A 20,852-nucleotide genomic window follows, 5' to 3' on the forward strand; every position below is an offset into this window, starting at 1 on the left:
GGAACACGAGAGGCTAATTGGCATACTCTACTCTCAGTTTACGGAAAACGAGAGACCAAGTTTTTCCCAAAGTTACGTTGTAACGCTCAAGGGAGAGAGGCATTCTTATTAGTGAACTAGATTTATTATGGAATTTAATTCCAAACTACTTGCGAGGGACTCACTGCCCTCGGGGAAAAATTTTTGGTACAATAACTGACGAATGGGAAGACAGTTTTTTCCGAAGTTTAGGGAAAAGCAGAGGCCGCCTCACCTTTTTTAATATTTATTATTTTTTTTTTATATAAAAAAAATAACTATGTTAGTGTGTAGAGTGTTATGTTGCTCGCACCGATCAGATCGCCGCATTAGGGTATGTATCTCGTAGATTGATGGTCAATTTTTCCAGCAAGAATGTCACTGATAAAGGATAAAAAAGGTTCAAGAACTGTAATTGCCTTCATTTTGGTTGTAAAGAACAATGAAGCGGAAAGTTACATTTTTCACGTGTTTGTTTGTTTGTTTGTTTTGGTCCTTTTTTGTCTTTGTTCTTGTTTTGCGTTACTTAGATTTTTTTTATAGAAGAGAGCGTCACGGCTACACTCTTGCGTCAACTACCTATATAAGTTTAGATTGAATAATGAAAATGCGAATTGCACGCGAATTTCACACGAAGGTCACTTGTGTCTATTTTCATTACATGGGTGGCCAAAACCGCGCCAATCTCTCTTGTTTGCTCGTCCCGGACAGCGGGATCGTCAACGGGACGTTTGGCAGTTTCCGCTGGCGTACTGTACAGTCAGTTCAAAAGCGTCGAGATTTGGTAGTGTGGGAAAAATGGCTTCAGGTGGAGGAGACTCTGGTGAAAATAATCAGGATATTCCGCCTAACGAGGACGAAAGAACTGTATTCCAAGATACTGAAGGGATTTTCAGACATTTTATGTTCCAACGCTATCAGGATGAGACACAAAGAGGAGAAGAGCATGGTGAAATGGACAGTCCTTCGGCCAGCGCACGTCCAGACGCGCTGGAAGAATTGCGTTCTTGCAATGACATCCATCCATTTTCACAGCATGTACCAGTTATCGGTAGACGCCTCGGAGAGATAGGCGATGAAATAGATGCTAAATACAAAGATCAATTCAAGGATATGATAGACTCATTAAGCCTAACGCCAGCAACGGCCTACGAGACATTTGCCGCAGTCGCTCGGAGGTTGTTTCGTACAGGTATAAACTGGGGAAGAGTGGTTGCTCTTCTTTGCTTTGGCTACGAAATTGCCGTGACTGTCATACGCAGAGGTTTTAGTGGTAGTTTTCTACGTAGAATCATACGATTTGTGGTGGATTTTATCTTCAAAGAGCGGATCGCTCGCTGGATTGCTCAGCATGGAGGATGGGTAAGATTGATTGTTAGATTTACTGTAAAATGTCGGTTACTCGATATTGAGGGATGTATGGAGCTAACTAATGACTTTTGGTAAAAAGTCTAGAATAATCTCACCCTTCTCTCTGCTCGATATCCCCTTCATTGTTTATTTCTCAATGGATTGAGTTCGTTTAGAAATATCCGTAATTCCTTGTTATTTCTTAATCTGCTTGTTTAAATAAGACTCTTGTCGATCGATTGTTGGGGTGTAAATGCACGCTAACATGCGTGTAGTCGTTTGATAATAATTTGTTGTGTACTTCATTGATCAGTGTGTAAACTTGTTTCATTGTGTGTGCAGATGAATCAGATTTTTCGATTATTTTTTTCGATTTTCTTTTTGATGCGTCTTTTAGTGACCGGCATTGACTTTAAGCGAAATTTTGACAGCTCAGAAAGTGCTCATTAATGCGCCGATTTGAAACTTAGTACATCCATTTCAAGGAAATTATATCAGGTATCAGGTTAAAAGAAAGTTACTAATGTTTGTGTAGGGTGACTTTTGATGGAAAGGGGTTAAAATGAAAGCTTCTTGAAAATATTGTTTCTATAGAAATATTGCATCAGCAATATGTGTTGCATCAATGGAATGACTTGGAAATAATAACTAGGGAAAAATGCGAAAAGTTTTTGAGGAAGGTGTTAATTGCTTACTAGAAGTGGGAGACAAAAAAATCTGAGTCCTGTAGAAGTCACCTACTATAAATAATGTTTGCTTACAAACAAGTTTTCTGTAGTGCAGCAACAGAGCATCAGACTGGGAAATAAGAAGGTCTCAGTAGAGAGAGATGTTTTGTCTTGTTGTGAGTGTTGACAAAGAAAAAAATTCTCCGTGAGGAAATTGAACCTCAAATCTTTGGATTCTTTACACCAGTGCTCTATTACTGAGCTGTGGATACATTAAGGTCAGCAAGGCCATTACCATGGTTTCTAATTATGAAGGTTTCAGGATTGGATCCTCCTGGAATTCAAATTGTTCATGGTCCCATGGTCATGACATGGGAATAACATTTTCCTATAACAGCAACCATATGTAAATTGCACCAGATTTTGTTATTGATTGTACAGAGAAAGTGTTTGTTTTAGGTCAGAATGAACTTTGTGTAATCTTGCATTTTCCTTTTTGCAGAGAGCTGTGATGGATTTTCGCCTGTCAGAACCCAGCTGGTACACAGTTGGTATTGTGCTTTTGTTAGGAACCATGGCTGTTTTCTTGGCCACTCGGAAAACATGATGTAATTTCTAAATAATAATGATATTATTTTTATTTCTAAAATTATGCCAAATAATTTGTGTCTCTTAATTTTCACTTTAAACAATGGTTTAACATCTGGAATAGTCTGTTTATAAGGGAGTCAAGATTTTCCAACAGTTTTCTATTTATGTGATTTTCATATAAAGAAAGGTGGACTTAGAAGTTTCACAAACCTTTGTGGATGATTCAGCTGTGAAGATGGAAGCAATAAGAAGCATCCTTCACAGCTGTAGTCCTTAGCCACATTTACTTGTATTTTAGCATCCTTAGGGACATCAAAGTGCAATTTCAAAAGGAGAGGATGAAAATGTAATTGCCTGCTAAACTTCCTGCTACTAAGAATATTGTTTCTTTATTGAATGACTTTTTTTCAGTCAGCCTGAAATCTCAGAAAGTTGTCAACAGAGCAGTGACAAAGCAATCCAATCTTGTCATTGTAGCTGAGACATGTGTTTTAGTTCCTTTTTACTCATTGCTTTACTTGCTCCAGAACCTGGAGATCGATACTGATGACATGGGTGGCGATTGGTTTTGGGGGCTTAATAGACTGTTGAAATGTCATCCGTTAGCTCATAAGATGTGGGATGATGAGAAATCTTTGACTGAAGTTTTTGTAAGTTGGTTCATGAAATACGACTTTTTGGAAAGATGTTCTGTGAAACTGTTATCAATGTTCTTCAATGTCCTTTGTATCAATAATAATACTAACTGTGGAGATAATAATTTTGAGAAAAAACTTTGATCACAGGGATAGAAAATTTTGATATTTGTGGATTCTATTGTATCCCACACCCTCCTCGCGTAATAACAAACAATTTTTTGAGACATGGTTATATTGAAGTGATATCCAAAATTAAAAGGGGGTGTGGGAGGGGGCTGAGACCTTTCTTTTAGCTTTGATTCGATGCATAGTTTGGTAATTACTGGTAATCCAAGGTAGCTTGATTTTTGTCAAGGTAATTGAGTTTAATAGGCCTCTCCACAATAATGACATTGTTGTAAGGAAGCAAGAGGAACAAAAAAAGAAATGATGTATTGAGTTCTATAAAAACAGGATTTTATTTGATAACAGCTTCTTGGGATCATCAGCACAATCTTGAATGGCTGAATTGCAAAGGGATACACTCAGAAAACTCAGATCCTTATAGGAATTAATTCTAACTTACCCTCTCCTTTGCTTTTTACCTCCCATGCATTGTAAATAGGCTAAGCCAAATGACAATCTCTGCTCTTGCTTTTGTGTAAATAGTATTTGTATTCTCAAAGCTGAACCCTTAGAAGCGTTACTTGGTTTCTACAGGCTCTTGTTGTAGAAACCTGGGTTGCTTAGCTCATTTCCATAAAAGAAAAGTTATACATGTTGCTTTAAGACAATAGTTGCCATTGACAGCTGAGTCCTGCTAGACCACAAACTTGTGACTGTTTGCATCGATAATTGAGAGCAGTAAATTAATCTTAGTTGGTTTCCATTTCAAGAGTGGGCTACATGTAGGCTATAATGTTCTTGGTAATGTTCCCAAAATGATCTTGAAAGTTCAAACTAACAGTTGAAATAATCAAAGTGTTTCTTTGATCACTTAAGGCTGAACTGAAGATAAGTGTTTATTTTCTGATTTCTGATTGAATGTCCAAAACAATCTTAACTATGTGCTCACTTAACAAAATTTTCACCAAATTTTAGTACAATAGAGAGCAAGGAAAAAAATTCCTTATTTTGGTAACAACAACATCATTCCAAAATAAAGAACAAAAAGCTTAATAACATAAGAAATTGTTTCTGGCCCAGTTTTTTGGGCTGAAACCACCCAAAATTGTGTGAGTGACCTAGTCCTGTTCAGGCTTTCAGTATTTTCCCTGAGTTTTTACTCTTCACCATTTCTTGAAAGAAACCTGCCGGACAGTGCTAAATTCAAATGATATCAAAGATGTTGATGATTTCTGAAATCACTGCCAGGGCTTTTGTTGAAAGAACAGACTGTTGACAACCTTGGTGCTTTTGCATGATCACATGATTGAATGAAGTATGAATTATTTATTGAAACTCTTGATCAAAATGTAAATGTTACTGTCTTGAGTTAATTATATTTGCACACTAGTGTGAGTATCAGTTGAAAAGAAATTTAAATTTAGGGCCTCATTCATATCTGTTTTGCACTTTTCTGAAATTTCTGAACTCACAAATTGAGCAGATTTTGTGGTAATCTGGTATGGAGACTTCCATTGAAAACAAAGCAAAAATCCAAAGCAAAATCAGCATCAGTTGTAAAGCTTATTATTCTTAAACTATGATTTTCAACCCAAAACGAATTGAAGTTTTAGATTATCAATTTTAAAGCCTTAATTTGCAGTGTGCAATTCAGGGGTGCAATTTGTTCTATGAATTGTTTTGTATCTTGCAACTATGTAAGGTTCAGAATCACATCTTTTTTTCATGCAATTTATTTTTATTTTTTCACTCCTTTCTTGCTTATACTAATAAAAAAAAAAGTAAGATTAGTTTGAGGAGCTCAAAGCTAGAAAAGTTATTGCTGTAATTACTAAATAAAGCCTTGCTTTGTACTTGTCTTCAGTATGATTTCTTTGTATTTGTGTGTTAACTTCTACAGCTGTATTAAGTCGGGTGTTAATATTCACAGTTCATGTACAACTGGGATGGACATTATTGGGAGAAGTGACTTGTTAAACACTTCTGGGAGTTTAAGAGCTAATTGACGATGAATCGAATTAAAAGTGTGAAGCTCCATTTCGATTGTTTGGTTTTCAATTACTCATGCAGCATGCAATGAAAACATTGTTGTCTGCATCAGAAGGGACTTTCTTGGGAGATAAAAGACCTTTAAAACACTCCATTTAAATTATTTTCAATCTTTTACCTCAATGAGTCACAAGAACCTTTGGATTATTTAAAATTTAGTCTATTGTCAATTCCTTAACATTACTGCAAATTTAAAACTTTCCTTAAAATGTTCAAATGTTCACACCAACTGAATTATTCAAAATGTTTTCATTGGGATATTCACTTACAACAATCATAGATGGTTGATCATCTTTAAACTAAGAATACCACAAAATATTAAATAGTGCTAGAGTTACTGTACTTGTTGCTGATATGCAATAAATAAATATGAGTTATCTTGGGTAACTGTCTCTAACCAGAGGATAACTTCATTACTTATAAATTATAAGAAAAAATTAAATCAATAGATACTAGAGAAAGAATGTTTTCAATGTGATGATTATTTAATGTAAAAAAGGTAAGGTTAAGAGCCCAGTGAATGCCACGCCCAATCCTGATTCCTTAGACTTAACACAATTGAGAATATTATCACTTCTTTTGAGTGGATTTACCTTCCTCCTAAACCAGATATTTTGCCTAGTTTCCTTTAAGTTAGTATTTTTCAGATACCCATTATCACTCTGGGATGGGGCGAGGTACTGCAACAGTAAAGCATCTTATCCAAGAACGCAGCCCAACCATTGACTTTACCACCAGATGATAACATCTGTCTTTTAAGTAATCTTCAGTCAAAAACTGCCGATTAATGTCGCTTTCGCCACCATCTTGAAAATAACACTACCATAATGCAATGCAATCGGAGTGCGTACACCTCCTGGCCTTCGCTATAGCTTCACCCGAAGGGATGACAACTAAAAACTGAAGACAATTTCTGATTAGGACACTAGAATGCGTAATGATGGCGGTAATGATCGGAGATTGAATTCCTTGAGGAAAACCTTGAAAATTATTCTTTTGAAAACCAGTACTTCGTGGGTTATTTCGACTGGAAAAGAGACGAGTTCGAGGATATGCTTGAGAGGTTTCTTCTTATTAGTTCCACGTGCTTTGTAAAGAGGGCCTTGCACTCAAAGGGGTTAATCACAAGAGGTTTTCAAAAAATGGTAGTTAGTTTCTTTTATTTTTACCTGATTTGTTTGCCTTTATCAATTCGGTGTGGGCCTTGTAGAGACCTGATCTTTTGCCGCAATTTTGTGAAAACTTACGCAATGCACCGGGCGTAAAAGTGTTCAAATATTTAATAGTATTTCATATATAGGAAAGCCCTTGGAAAACACTTTAAGTGCGTAATCTATTATACGTAAATACTTTTTCAAATTATGCATTTGCAGCGTCTCCCGTCTTTGAACACAATGGTGGTAATGTACCGATCCAATTTTCGGCAAGCCGTTTACCATCGCAAGCAATGAAAGTCGGCATTGCTTCCACGGACCAACAAAGGTGAGAATTCATTTTGAAAACAGAGTTTGAAATATAATGAAACGTACCAGTAGTATTCAATTTTTGCATAGCCCGCGAAACTGTTTTAATTTTTCTAGGTATTTTAGTGGAGGAATCCATCGAGCTTTTCGCATACTGAGGAAACAAAATCGGGAAGGCCATTTACATCCATTTGCTTTAGAATTCCCCATAAACGTAGGGTGTGTACATATTCCTGAAATTCCCGTTCGTTATTTCACGAATTATATGAAGTTTCAGCGTTGACAAGTTTTTCGTATTACGCAAGTAAAAAACATTGAACTTCTCTCAATGGACTCAACGCTGCGAGGAGAATCTCTCTCATTATATATATAACAACTTTATTTAAATAATAACATATAACATATTATTATTAAAAAAGGGTTATAGAAGGGAGGAACTTAATCCTCATTGTAAACTATACCCCAGATATAAAAATTTAATACTATGCAATATACATATACATACTGAAACATTTTACATACAGGCATATATCTATATAAATATAAAATCTAAATAAAGAAGACATATCTAAGATAACTATTTTGTTTAAGATTATAACTAAATAATGTATAATACATAGAATAATTTAATTTTTAGTCATAGGCCTAGTTAAAAAAAATGTTGATTTAAGAGCTTTCTTAAAAGCATTAATTTACTCATTATTTACTTTTTAAGAGACGATTAAAATTCAAACGTTACAGTTAAGCTTATTAGCGCATTGATACTTAGTAAATAGCTCAAACATACTGAAAACATTTTCATTAGTTTTTGTATATCTTCATCTGTGAGCCACGTGTGACTAAACAAAAACAGAGAAGTATAATTTGATGGCTTGTTTTCATGTATCTAGGATTTTGGGAATCGCTTTAAACTAGTAATATTTCTTCTTCTCCTAATGATTGATACTGGAAGAAAATAGTCATGATGTAATGCTATTTTTTTTATGAAATTGTATTCGCATTTAGCTTACAGATAAAAATCCCATGAAAATTGTTCAAAAGAAATATATCTCAGTGGTTATTTTATGACAGCCACAAAATACTCAAACAAAATCAAGAAACTGCCTCAGGACCTCAAAGCCCCTTTGTTCAGAACAATCTTGAACAAAAGTAATTCTTTTTTGAATTTTTTGTGGGGAACAAGTGCTGAAGCTTACATGACATATTTTAAATTTAACCGCTGTGCTATAAACTTGTGTGTTCGACCCTCGACTAATGCCTTCGAAATAGCATCACTCGTTCAGAAGCATCAAGATTTGGTAGTGAGGGAGAAATGGCTTCAGCTGGAGGAGAGTCTAGTGAAAATGATCAGGGTATTCCGCCTAACGAGGACAAAAGAACTGAATACCAAGACACTGAAGCAATTGTCATGCATTTTATGGTCCAACCCCATCAGGGTGAGACACAAAGAGCGGAAGAACACGGTGAAATGGAGAGTCCTTCGGCTAGTGCACGTTCAGACGCACTGGAAGAATTGCGTGCTGGTAATGCTCCAATTTCACGGGATGAACAAGAGGTCGTTGATATCCTCACAAAAATGGCCGATGAATTAAATACTAAATACAGAAAGAAGATCAGGGATATGACAGATGCATTAAGCCTAACGCCAGGAACGGCCTACGAGTCATTTGCTGCAGTCGCTCGGGGGTTGTTTCGTACAGGTATAGACTGGGGAAGAGTGATTGCCCTTCTTTGCTTTGGCCACGAAATTGCCATGAGAGTCATGCAGGGACATTTTGGTGATGGTTTTCTTCTTAGAATCATACGATTTGTGGTGGATTTTATCTTCAGAGAGCAGATTGCTTGCTGGATTGCTGAGAACGGAGGATGGGTAAGATTGATGGCAAAATTTCAGCACACCTCCATACTTCATCATTCTTCCAAATACAGGGCTTTATTGTTCAGTGTATCACCAATAAGTTGTACATGCATAATTAAGTATGGGGCTTTATTGTTCAGTGTGTCACCAATAAGACGTGCATGCATAATTAAGTATGGGGCTTTATTGTTCAATGTATCACCAATAAGACATGCATGCATAATTAAGTATGGGGCTGTCCGGAAATGTTTCCACTTGAGTTATTGTGTGTTCAGATGAATCAGATTTTTTGATTTTTTTTTTCGATGCGTCTTTTAATGACCGGCCGTGACTCTAAGCGAAATTTTGACAGCTCTGAAAGTGCTTATTAGTGCGCTGATTTGAAACTTAGTACATTCATTTCAAGGAAATTATATCAGGTATCAGGTTAAAAGAAAGTTGCTAATGTTTTTGTAGTGTGAGTTTTGATGGAAAGGGGTCAAAATGAAAGCTTCTTGAAAATGATGTTTCTATAGAAATATCATGTTTTCATGTCTGTAGAAAAACTTTCATGTTGCATCAGCAATGTGTGTTGCATCAATGGAATGACTAGGAAATAATAACTAGGGAAATAAGCCAAAAGTGAAAATTTTTTGAGGAAGGTGTTCATTGCTTGCTAGAGAAGGGAGACAAAAAAATCTGAGTCCTGTAGAAGTGTGCCCTTGTCACCTACTATAAAAAGTGTTTGCTTATAAACAAGTTTTCTGTAGTACAGCAACAGAGCATCAGACTGGGAAATAAGAAGGTTTTAGTAGAGAGAGATGTTTTGTCTTGTCATGAGTGTTGACAAAAAAAAATTCTCCATGAGGAAATTGAACCTCAGATCTTTGGATTATTTGCACCAATGCTCTATTACTGAGCTGTGGAGACTTTAAGGTCAGTGAGGCCATTACCAGGTTTCTAGTTATGAAGGTCTCAGGATTGGATCCTCCTGGAATTCAATTACCGTATGGTCATGACATGGGAATAACATTTTCCTTTAACAGCAACCATATATAAATTACAGCAGATTTTGTTATTGATTGTACAGAGAAAATGTTTGTTTTAGGTCAGAATGAACTTTGTATAATCTTGGATTTTCCTTTTTGCAGAGAGCTGTAATGGATTTTCGTCTGTCAGAACCCAGCTGGTACACAGTTGGTATTGTGCTTTTGTTAGGAACCATGGCTGTCTTCTTGGCCTCTCGAAAAAAATGATGTAATTTCTTAACAATAATGGTATTGTTTTTATTTCTAAAATTATGCCAAACCATTTGTGTCCTTTAATTTTCACTTAAAAACCAATGGTTTAACATCTGGGATGTCTGATTATAAGGGGGTTAAGATTTTCAAACATTTTTCTATTTACGTGATTTTCATATAAAGAAAGGTGGACTTAGAAGTCACACAAACCTTTGTGGATGATTCAGCCATGAGGATGGAAGCAATAAGAAGCATCCTTCACAGCTGTACATGTCCTTAGCCACATTTACTTGTATTTTAGCATCCTCAGAGACATCAAAGAGAAATTTCAAAAGGAGAGGATGAAATTCAAGAATACAAATGTAACTGCCTGCCAAACTTCCTGCTACTAAGAATATTGTTTAAGTTTTTGTGAGTTGCTTCAAGTTGTAATGTTATTTGGTTCGTGAAATAGGACATTTTGGAAAGATGTTCTGTGAAACTGTTATCAAAGTTCTTCAATTTCCTTTGTATCAATAATAATGCTAACCTTGGGGATAATAATTATGAGCAACATCTTTGATCACAAGGGTGGAAAATTTTGATATCTGTGGATTCTACTGTATTCCACACCCTCCTTTTGTAATAACAAACAATTTTTTGAGACATGTTTGTAATGAAGAGATATCCAAAATTAAAATGGGGTATGAGGGGGGGGGGGGGGGGACTGAGACCTTTTTTTAGCTTTGAGTCTTTGCATAGTTTTGTAGTTACTGGTAATCCAAGGTAGCTTGATTTTTGTCAAGGTAACTGAGTTCAATAGGCCTCTCCAAAATAATGTCATTCTTGTAAGGAGATGAGAGGGACAAAAAAAGAAAAGATGTATTGAGTTTTATAAAAAGGGGATTTTATTTGATAACAGCTACTTGGGATCATTAGCACAATCTTGAATGGCTGAATTGCAAAGGAATGCACTCAGCAAACTCAGATCCTCATAGGAATTAATTCTAACTTATCTTCTTTACTTTTTACCTCTCATGCGTTGTAAATAGGCTAAGCCAAATGACATTCTCTGCTCTTGCTTTTGTGTAAATAGTTTTTGCATTCTCAATTGGTAGCTCAAAGCTGCACCCTTAGAAGTGTTACGTGGTTTCTGCAGGTTCTTGTTGTAGAAACCTGGGTTGTTTAGCTCATCTCCATAAAAGAAAAGTTATACATGTTGCTTTAAGACAATAGTTAGTTGCCTGTGCCAGCTGAGTCCTGCTAGACCACAAATTTGTGACTGTTTGCATAGTAGTTGGTTTCCATTTCAAAAGTGGGCTACATGTAGGTCATAATGTTCCGGTAATGTTCCTGAAATGATATTAGATTATCAATATTAATTTTCAGTTTGCAATTCAGGGGTGCAATTTGTTCCATGAATTGTTTTGTAACTTGCAACTATATAAGGTTATTCAGAATCACATCTTTTTTTCATGTAATTAATTTTTAATATTTCACTCCTTTCTTGCTTATACTAATGAAAAAAGTAAGATTAGTTTGAAAAGCTTAAAGCTGGCAAAGTTACTGCTGTAATTACAAAATAAAGCCTTGCTTTGTACTTGTCTTCAGCATGATTTCTTTGTATTTGTGTTTACATGAGTTAAACTTCTACAGCTGATCTTCGTTTTCTGCACTGGTTAACTGGACATTCCCAGTGATAACCGTCATCATATTAATCATCTCGTAAAACCATTTGGTTTCCACAAGAACAAATACGCCTAGCAGCCAGCAAGCCATGATTCACAAGGAATGTTAAAATAGCTTGGCTCAGTGGGTCAGGCCTTCCAGAACCAGCAGCAGCCTGTGCCTTCCGTCTTGCAGGCTGTCCTCGGAGCACACTAAGAGACTTCGTGGCGATAGCAGAACTGAAAAAGGTCGACTCGAGAGAACTGGACCTCGTCCTCCGCGACCAAGAAGTTAAATCGGTGCGAGATCTGGAGGTTGTCTGTCGCAAAAGACTTCGGCGCTACATCCCGGTCATGAGCAACATGAGGAGAGAGGGGCAGCTGTTGCCAATGAAGTTCGAGGCATGATTCTACAAGTGAAGTATCTTGTATATTTTACCACTCACAAAACGGCTCCTTTAGGAGCCACCAAATCTATGAAAGGCTATTCTTGTCAATGTATTACATATGTTGGATGTTGTATCAAGTGAAAACCGAGAGAAAACATTAAGGTTTGTGTTAACGTTTTACCGACAAGCTACCGACAGGTTACCGACACATTACCAACAGTCGGCCGACTGTCAGCCGACAGGTAGCCTATATTTCGGGCAAAACCTGTCGGCCAACTGTTGGCTGACAGACGACCAACTGTCAGCTGACAGGTTTTTCGGGGAGCTCTTCTTCACAATTACCCAAAACATTTTCATTGGGATATTCACTTACAACTATCATAGATGGTTGATCATCTTTAAACAAAGAATACCAAAATTATTAAATAGTGCTAGAGTATGTTCTTATTGCTAATAAGCAATAAATAAATATGAGTTATCTTGGGTAACTGTCTCTGACCAGAGGATAATTTTATTACTTATAATAAAAAAAATGAAATCAATGGACACTAGAGAAAGGACATTTTCAATGCGACAATTATTTAATGCAAAAAAAAAAAAACAGTAAGGCTAAGAGCCCAGTGACTGACACCGCCAATCCTGATTCCTTAAACTTAACAAGATTAAGAATATTGTCACTTCTTTTCAGTGGATTTCCCTTTCCTCCTGAACCAGATATTTCCCTAGTTTCCTTTAAGTTAGTATTTTTCAGATACCCATTATCACTCTGGGATGGGAAGAGGTACTGCAAGAGCAAACCATCTTATCCAAGAACACAACCCAACCACTGAGTTTACCACCAGATGATAACATTTGTGGATAAAACAAAATGTCAAAATCTTCAATTTTGACAGTATCATCCCTTCACCATGTCACACCGTAATCACTGTGTGTTCTGATTGGAATTACTCCTCTAAGATATAAGTATAAAGTACAGGTCCACATAAGGGCCTTTGTTTTGCAAACTTCCTATGAAAGGAAAAAGTATTCAACACCTTATGGTGTCCTTCCCATCTCTAAAAACAGGACCTGAATGAGATCTAATACTAGCTAAGCTGAAAGGGATGCTATATAGATAAGCACCTATGTCATCTGTGCTTATTTCAAATTTCAACTAAAAGGAGGTGTATATATTGGAAGGGTGCTTGATTAAGGGGGGAAGGCTGATAAAGAAACTATTACCCTGTATTGATTCTGCTGTAGTTGAAGCTTACAAAGTTATTAGTAAGGTGGCAATAGAAACAGGTTTTCCTTGTATCTCTACTATCTAAGGTAGTGAGGGTGGAGGGGTGGTTATCTGAAGGGCAATTGTTTCATATTATGGCCTAAGGGGAGGGCAGTTATGTGAAGAGGGCACTTATTAGAGCGAGGGCACTTATTTGAGGCAATATAGTATTTGAAATTGCCATTTGGACAGTTGTTCAAATGCTGTTCCCAAAAAGTCTCCTAAACAACCAATCAAAATAATTAGCCATTGAGGCAGAACAGCTATAATTCTACAGATAGTCAATAACATCAGTAAAGTTATATAGTAGGCAATTGCAATCACTGTGCCTCCAAGAATACTTCCTACAGTTCCTGTTATTGTGACACCTCCATTTCCTCCACGTTTTTTTGATGCTGCCAATGAGGAAAGGTAAGGGAGGGGGGGGGGGGATTTCTCTGAGTTTAGGGAACACGAGTTGGCATTCTCTATTCTCAGTTTACAGAAAGCGAGAGACCAAGTTTTTCCCAAATTTACGCTGTAGCAGTCAAGGGAGAGAGGCACTCTTACTAGTGAACTAGTGGACTTTTATTCCAAACTACTTGCGAGGGACTCACTTCCCTCGGGAAAAAAATTTTGGTACAACAACTAACGAATGGGAAGACAGTTTTTTCCAAAGTTTAAGGAAAAACCTTTTTGAATTGTTATTGTTATTATTTTTTTAATGTAAAAAAAAAACTATGTTAATGTGTAGAGTGTTATGTTGCTTGCACCGATCAAATCGCCGCATTAGGGTATGTATCTTAGAGATTGATGGTCAATTTTTCCAGCTAGAATGTCACTGATAAAAGAGATAAAAAAGGTTCAAGGACTGTAATTGTCTTCATTTTGGATTTAATAAACAATGAAGCGGAAAGTTACAGTTTTCATGTCTTTGTTTATTTGTCTGTTTGTTTTGGTCCTTTTTTTGTCTTCAATTGTGTTTGTGTTACAAAAGAGAGCGTCATGGCTACACTCTTGCGTCAACTACCTTTATAACATAGCTTGTAAATTTGTCTAATCAAATTCAATTGTGCATGCTCGTGAGGTCAGCAAACAAATCCCTTGAGAAAAAAAATTTTCCATTCGGTTGAAAATGTTATAAAACACGAAATTAAGAGATCCTCGCAGCTAAGAACACTACTGAACTTGTAGTTGAAAATAGGACCTGAAAAAAATTCATTCTCTCTTGTTTACTTGTCCTGGACAGGGAGATCGTCAACGGGATCGTTTTGACAGTTTCTACTGGTGTACTGTACAGTCAGTTCAGAAGCGTCAGGATTTGATATTATGGGAAAAATGGCTTCAGGTGGAGGAGAGTCTAGTGAAAATAATCAGTATATTCCACCTAACGAGGACGAAACAACTGTATACCAAAATACTGAAGGAATTGTCATGCTTTTTATAGTCCGACGCCATCAGTGTGAGACACAAAGAACAAAAGAACATCGATTTTTTTTTATGCGTCTTTTAATGACCGGCAATGACTCTAACGAAATTTTGACAGCTCTGAAAGTGCTTTAATTAATGTGCTGATTTGAAACTTAGTATATTCATTTCAAGTATATCAGGTATCAGGTTAAAAGAAAGTTGCTAATGTTTGTGTAGTGTGAGTTTTGATGGAAAGGGGTCAAAATGAAAGCTTCTTGAAAATGATGTTTCTATAGAAATATCATGTTTATATGTTTGTAAAATGGAATGACTTGGAAATACCCTTGCGAAATGGCTTTTGGAATTCCTAGGATTTTCCTAGGAATAAAGGTGTGAATTTTCACGGTAAATTCGGACAGGGAATTCCTAGGAATTCCCAACCATAACAACTCTGGTTCTAAAAACCTAGAAATTCCCAGAAATTCCAAGTTTGCAGCCAACAGGACTTGGAATTCCTAGGAAAAAATCTGTAAATCTAAAAAATTCCAAGGAATTTCTGGGAATTTTCAGGAATTTTTAGGAATGTTTAAGAATTACTGGGAATTTTTAAGCAAAAATTTGAGGCAAATGATATAAAATAAATACTCTTAATTGAAAAAAAACCCAGCTAAAATTCAAGTATTCAATGAAATTTATTTAGAAGCTTAATTAAGGCTTACATGTAAAATATTTTTGATTAATTATTAACATCAACTTGTGGTAATATTAAGATGGAATTTGATTTATTTTTCTTTTCTTGAAAACTTCATATGGATTAATCCTCAATTACAGCTATTCATATACAATAGCCCTACTCAATCATTAAATTTGGTTTGACAAATATGTTGATTCTTTTCCATAAAATACAATATCTTAAATTATATTTGAAAACCAAGCACTCTTGGGAGTGAAGGGGTTAATTACAGATGAATAAAATTGATTTTTTGATTAAAGTCTTGTTGTAAATGTAACAATAAATTAGAGTGAAGTTATCCTAAACTGCAAACTTAGCTGCTGTTTGTATTTTTTCCCTGGGCTCACAATGAGTTGGCCTTGAATGAGGTTGTCTACAAGAAGCTTGACCATTTTGTATCTGGATTCCAAGACATCTGAATTTGAAAAAAAATATTATATTTAAATATATATATATTAATGGCTCAGACCAGGCCTTTAAGATGGCTATAAGGAAAAGGGCATTCATTGGATTCTCAAATTGAGAAATCTCTGTTATATTGAGTGACTTTTATATTGGAGTTAGTACATCTCTCTCATAGATTTTACTAAAAAGGGGCTGAATACATTATTTTGTTTTTATCAAGGAGGGCTTCTTTATGTACTAAGGTTTGTTTAATAACAGTTCCTATTATGAATCTTGAATGTTCCCAAACGTGACTAAAGGAATCTTGAAACCTTACTGATAGGTTTATTTAATTAAAAAGCATAAGCTTAAGAAACTGCGGCATGCAAGTGACCGATTCGATTCTCAGAATTATTCTAGTTTCAGTTGCGCCGAGCGTTATGTAAGCTTAATTCAACCCGCTACATCTATTCTTTTCTAAGATTTTGATCACGTAACGAATATCGCAATTTTTACTCACCACAAACTTTCAAAATCGTAGCTTTACAGATGGCCACTCGACCCTTGTTTTTACCGGTCAATATGTCAACTGTTGTCCCTTCTTTTAACTCCACGGCGCCAACGACTTTCTTTTCTTTTACAACACTCACGCTGTTCTCGTTTTCCCATTAAACCACAATAAAAGCTATCTTTATAGATGTTATATTAAGCAAAACAGTTGAGAAAAGCGATCAACCGATGAAAAGTACATTCAAAGATGAGCGCCAAATGGAGTCTTCTTTGTTTCCGATCACGGGCATGATCACGTGGATCATTTAGGACTTGTCATTGGTTAGCAAAGTGAATCCGCTGGCTTGCCGATTGCATTGTTGAGAGAAGCGCGCAACTTTTAATCTGACTTCTCTGACCGGTTCTCTGCTTCTAGATGATGGATACCTTGGTGATATAAATAATGATTTGAGCTCACTCTATGTAGAAATAATCGACAAGAATCGATCGTATTACAAATGCACGACTTGTGGCCGAAAGTTGTCGAGGAAACAAAGACTCGAAACTCACTTGAGTTGTGTTCATGGCAAATGTGAGAAATAACACAAGCCAATCACAGTTTTGAATGCGACTACAAATCGTCTTTTAACCTCATATTTATAAAAGAAGGATACCACATTAGGAAGTATAAGAGATACATAGATGATCCCATTGTAACGGTACCTAAATCTACAAAGCTTGACCGTAGCAAGCGTTCAGCAACACGTTCCAACACCGCCATCTCGATTCCTCAGTCAGTCGTTTCCACTGAGCTTAAAGCAGTGGTGACAACAGAGTAGAGTGCATCTTACAAAGGAGAAAAATTTGTACAAGAGACAGAAGTAACTATATATGATTACAGAGGTGCGTTGGAACTCTGATCCACAAATAGTTATAGGTAGTTTGTATAGCTGAGAATTCCTAGGAATTCCAAGTCCTTACAAAACTGGAGTCTTCCTTTCCCAGAAATTCCCAGTAATTCCATGCTTTTTAAATCAGAGTTAATTTGCATAGTTGAGAATTTTTGAGAATTCCTAGGAATTCCCAGAAGACTGGGGAATTCAGTTTCCAAGGGTCATTTGCATAATTGGGAATTTTTGAGAATTCCAAGGAATTCCTAGGAATTCTTAGGAATTCCCAGAAAACTGGGAATTCAGTTCGCAAGGGTAATAACTAGGGAAAAAAGCTAAAAGTGAAAAGTTTTTGAGGAAGGTGTTAATTGCTTATATGTAAATTACACCAGATTTTGTTATTGATTGTACAGAGAAAGTGTTTGTTTTAGGTCAGAATGAACTTTGTATAATCTTGGATTTTCCTTTTTGCAGAGAGCTGTGATGGATTTTCGTCTGTCAGAACCCAGCTGGTACACTGATGGTATTGTGCTTTTGTTAGGAACCGTGGCTGTTTTCTTGGCCACTTGGAAAACATGATGTAATTTCTAAATAATAATGATATTATTTTTATTTCTAAAATTATGCCAAACAATTTGTGTCTCTTAATTTTCACTTAAAAACCAGTGGTTTAACATCTGGAATAGTCTGATTATAAGGGAGTCAAGATTTTCAAACAGTTTTCTATTTATGTGATTTTCATATAAAGAAAGGTGGACTTAGAAGTCACACGAACCTTTGTGGATGATTCAGCTTTAAGAGTGGAAGCAATGAGAAGCTTCCTTCACAGCTGTAAATGTCCTTAGCCACATTTACTTGTATTTTAGGATCAAAGTGCAATTTCAAAAGGAGAGGATGAAATTCAGGGATGCAAATGTAATTGCCTGCTAAAGCTACTGAGAATATTGTTTCTTTATTGAATGACTTTTTTTCAGTCAGTCTGAAATCTCAAAAAAGTTGTTAACAGAGTAGTGACAAAGCAATCCAATCTTGTCAGAGTAGCTGAGACATGTGTTTCAATTCCTTTTACTCATTGCTTTACTTGCTCCAGAACCTGGAGATTGATACTGATGACATGGGTGGTGATTGGTTTTGGGGGCTTAATAGACTGTTGAAATGTCATCCATTAGCTCATAAGATGTGGGATAATGAGAAATCTTTGACTGAAGTTTTTGTGAGTCGCTTCAAGTTGTAATGTTATTTGGCTCATGAAATAGGACATTTTGGAAAGATGTTCTGTGAAACTGTTATCAATGTTCTTCAATGTCCTTTGTATCGATAATAATACTAACCTTGGAGATAATAATTGTGAGCAACATCTTTGATCACAGGGGTAGAAAATTTTGATATTTGTGGATTCTACTGTATCCCACACCCTCCTCGCGTAATAACAAACAATTTTTTGAGACATGTTTATATTGAAGTGATATCCAAAATTAAAAGGGGGTGTGGGAGGGGGCTGAGACCTTTCTTTTAGCTTTGATTCTATGCATAGTTTGGTAATTACTGGTAATCCAAGGTAGCTTGATTTTTGTCAAGGTAACAGAGTTCAATAGACCTCTCCACAATAACCCTTTCACTCCCAAGATCTAATTAGTAATTCCCCTTACTATTTGCCATACAATTCTTTGCCATACAATTCTTTGATGCTAGTTCAGAGAATTTGGTATTGGATCAACTAATAATCCCGTGGTTGATATTCTTCTCTATTCTCATCACCTGCCTGCTTGATATTAAATTGATATTGTAAGGAGAAATTCTGTCTTGGTCACTTGTAGGAGTGAAAGGGATAATGTCATTGTTCTAAGGAAGCAAGAGGAAAAAAAAAAGAAATAATATATTGAGTTCTATAAAAATGGGATTTTATTTGATAACAGCTTCTTGGGATCATCAGCACAATCTTGAATGGCTAAATTGCAAAGGAATACACTCAGAAAACTCAGATCCTTATAGGAATTAATTCTAACTTACCTTCTCCTTTGCTTTTTACCTCCTGTGCATTGTAAATAGGCCAAGTCAAATGACAATCTCTGCCCTTGCTTTTGTGTAAATAGTATTTGCATTCTCAATCAGTAGCTCAAAGCTGAACCCTTAGAAGCATTACTTGGTTTCTACAGGCTCTTGTTGTAGAAACCCAGGTTGCTTAGTTCATCTCCATGAAAGAAAAGTTATTCATGTTGCTTTAAGACAATAGTTGCCTTTGACAGCTGAGTCCTGCTAGACCACAAACTTGTGGCTGTTTTGATAATTGAGAGCAGTAAATTAATCTTAGTTGGTTTCCATTTCAAAAGTGGGCCACATGTAGGCTATAATGTTCTCAGTAATGTTCCCGAAATGATCTTAAAAGTTCAAACTAACAGTTGAAATAATCAAAGTGTTTCTTTAATCACTTAAGGCTGAACTGAAAATAAGTGTTTATTGTCTGATTTCTGATTGAATGTCAAAAAAAATCTTAACCATGTGCTCACTTGACAAAATTTTCACCAAATTTTAGTACAATAGAAAGCAAGGGAAAAAAATCCTGGTTTTGGTACCAACAACATCATTCCAAAATAAAGAACAAAAAGCTTAATAACATAAGAAATTGTTTCTGGCCCAGTTTTTTGGGCTGAAACTACCCAAAATTGTGTAAGTGACCTAGTCCTGTTCAGGCTTTCAGTATTTTCCCTGAGTTTTTACTCTTCACCATTTCTTGAAAGAAACCTGCTGGACAGTGCTAAATTCAAATGATATCAAAGATGTTGATGATTTCTAAAATCACTGCCAGGGCTTTTGTTGAAAGAACAGACTGTTGATAACCTTGGTGCTTTTGCATGATCACATGATTGAATGAAATATGAATTATTTATTGAAACTCTTGATCAAAATGTAAATGTTACTGTCTTGAGTTAATTATATTTTCACACTAGTGTGAGTATCAGTTGAAAAGAAATTTAAATTTAGGGCCTCATTCATATCTGTTTTGCACTTTTCTGAAATTTCTGAACTCACAAATTGAGCAGATTTTGTGGTTATCTGGTGTGGAGACTTCCATTGAAAACAAAGCAAAAATCCAAAGCAAAATCAGCATCAGTTGTAAAGCTTGTTATTCTTAAATTGTGATTTTTCAACCCAAAACAAATTGAAGTTTTAGATTATCAATTTTAATTTTCAGTGTGCAATTCAGGGGTACAATTTTTTCTATGAATTGTTTTGTAACTTGCAACTATGTAAGGTTCAGAATCAAGTCTTTTTTTCATGCAATTAGTTTTATTTTTTCACTCCTTTCTTGCTTCAAACTCTCAAAGCTGGAAAAGTCATTGCTGTAATTACTAAATAAAGCCTTGCTTTGTACTTGTCTTCAGTATGATTTCTTTGTATTTGTGTGTTAACTTCTACAGCTGTGTTAAGTCGGGTGTTAATATTCACAGCTCATGCACATCTGAGATGGATATTATTGGGAGAAGTGACATGTTAAACACTTCTGGGAGTTTAAGAGCTAATTGACGATGAATCTAATTAAAAGTGTGAAGCTCCATTTCAATTGTTTGGTTTTCAACAACTCATGCAGCATGCGGCAATGAAAACATTGTTGTCTGCATCAGAAGGGACTTTCTTGGGAGATAAAAGACCTTTTAAACACTCCATTTAAATTATTTTCAATCTTTTACCTCAATGAGTTGCAAGAAC

General features: G+C 35.9%; 2 protein-coding genes and 1 long non-coding RNA gene across 8 annotated transcripts; 2 read left to right on the plus strand and 1 right to left on the minus strand.

Moving 5' to 3' along the window:
- Positions 1 to 308: 308 nt before the first annotated feature.
- Positions 309 to 5,232, plus strand: LOC113673481 (bcl-2 homologous antagonist/killer). The gene is made up of 2 exons (XM_027189902.2): positions 309 to 1,380; positions 2,539 to 5,232. The coding sequence occupies exons 1-2, from the start codon at positions 817 to 819 to the stop codon at positions 2,641 to 2,643; spliced, it is 669 nt and encodes a 222-aa protein (XP_027045703.2). The 5' UTR covers positions 309 to 816; the 3' UTR covers positions 2,644 to 5,232.
- A 1,021-nt stretch (positions 5,233 to 6,253) lies between these two features.
- Positions 6,254 to 20,526, plus strand: LOC149049640 (bcl-2 homologous antagonist/killer-like). Of its 6 annotated transcripts, none has more exons than XR_016184088.1 (3): positions 6,254 to 6,567; positions 6,793 to 6,901; positions 17,619 to 17,775. XR_016184088.1 is itself a non-coding variant. In XM_089197780.1 (2 exons), exons 1-2 carry the CDS (start codon positions 8,195 to 8,197, stop codon positions 17,721 to 17,723), a joined length of 663 nt encoding a protein of 220 aa, XP_089053906.1. In that variant the 5' UTR covers positions 8,053 to 8,194; the 3' UTR covers positions 17,724 to 20,526. The 6 variants fall into 6 exon arrangements, 2 of the variants coding, with proteins under 2 accessions (XP_089053906.1, XP_089053905.1); XR_016184087.1 differs by lacking the exon at positions 17,619 to 17,775 and adding an exon at positions 14,488 to 16,133 and having other exon boundaries at positions 6,256 to 6,564; XR_016184089.1 differs by lacking the exon at positions 17,619 to 17,775 and having other exon boundaries at positions 6,254 to 6,482; positions 6,793 to 6,924.
- Positions 15,322 to 16,541, minus strand: LOC149049641 (uncharacterized). Its single transcript, XR_016184090.1, has 2 exons — positions 16,286 to 16,541; positions 15,322 to 15,796 (listed from the first exon to the last, which is right to left on the minus strand). It is a non-coding gene; the product is annotated as an uncharacterized LOC149049641 (long non-coding RNA).
- Positions 20,527 to 20,852: the final 326 nt, after the last annotated feature.

The sequence above is a fragment of the Pocillopora damicornis genome, chromosome 2 (assembly GCF_964200805.1).
Source record: "Pocillopora damicornis chromosome 2, jaPocDami1.2, whole genome shotgun sequence".
In the NCBI taxonomy this organism is placed as follows: Eukaryota; Metazoa; Cnidaria; class Anthozoa; order Scleractinia; family Pocilloporidae; genus Pocillopora; species Pocillopora damicornis.

Bases quoted from the DNA above. Each gene is read 5' to 3' on its own strand.
- LOC113673481 (XM_027189902.2), top strand. From the start codon at position 817: ATGGCTTCAGGTGGAGGAGACTCTGGTGAAAATAATCAGGATATTCCG. The intron at 1,381-2,538 runs GTAAGATTGATT...TCCTTTTTGCAG, and splicing joins TTGCTCAGCATGGAGGATGG to AGAGCTGTGATGGATTTTCG.
- LOC149049640 (XM_089197780.1), top strand. From the start codon at position 8,195: ATGGCTTCAGCTGGAGGAGAGTCTAGTGAAAATGATCAGGGTATTCCG. The intron at 8,753-17,618 runs GTAAGATTGATG...TCCTTTTTGCAG, and splicing joins TTGCTGAGAACGGAGGATGG to AGAGCTGTGATGGATTTTCG.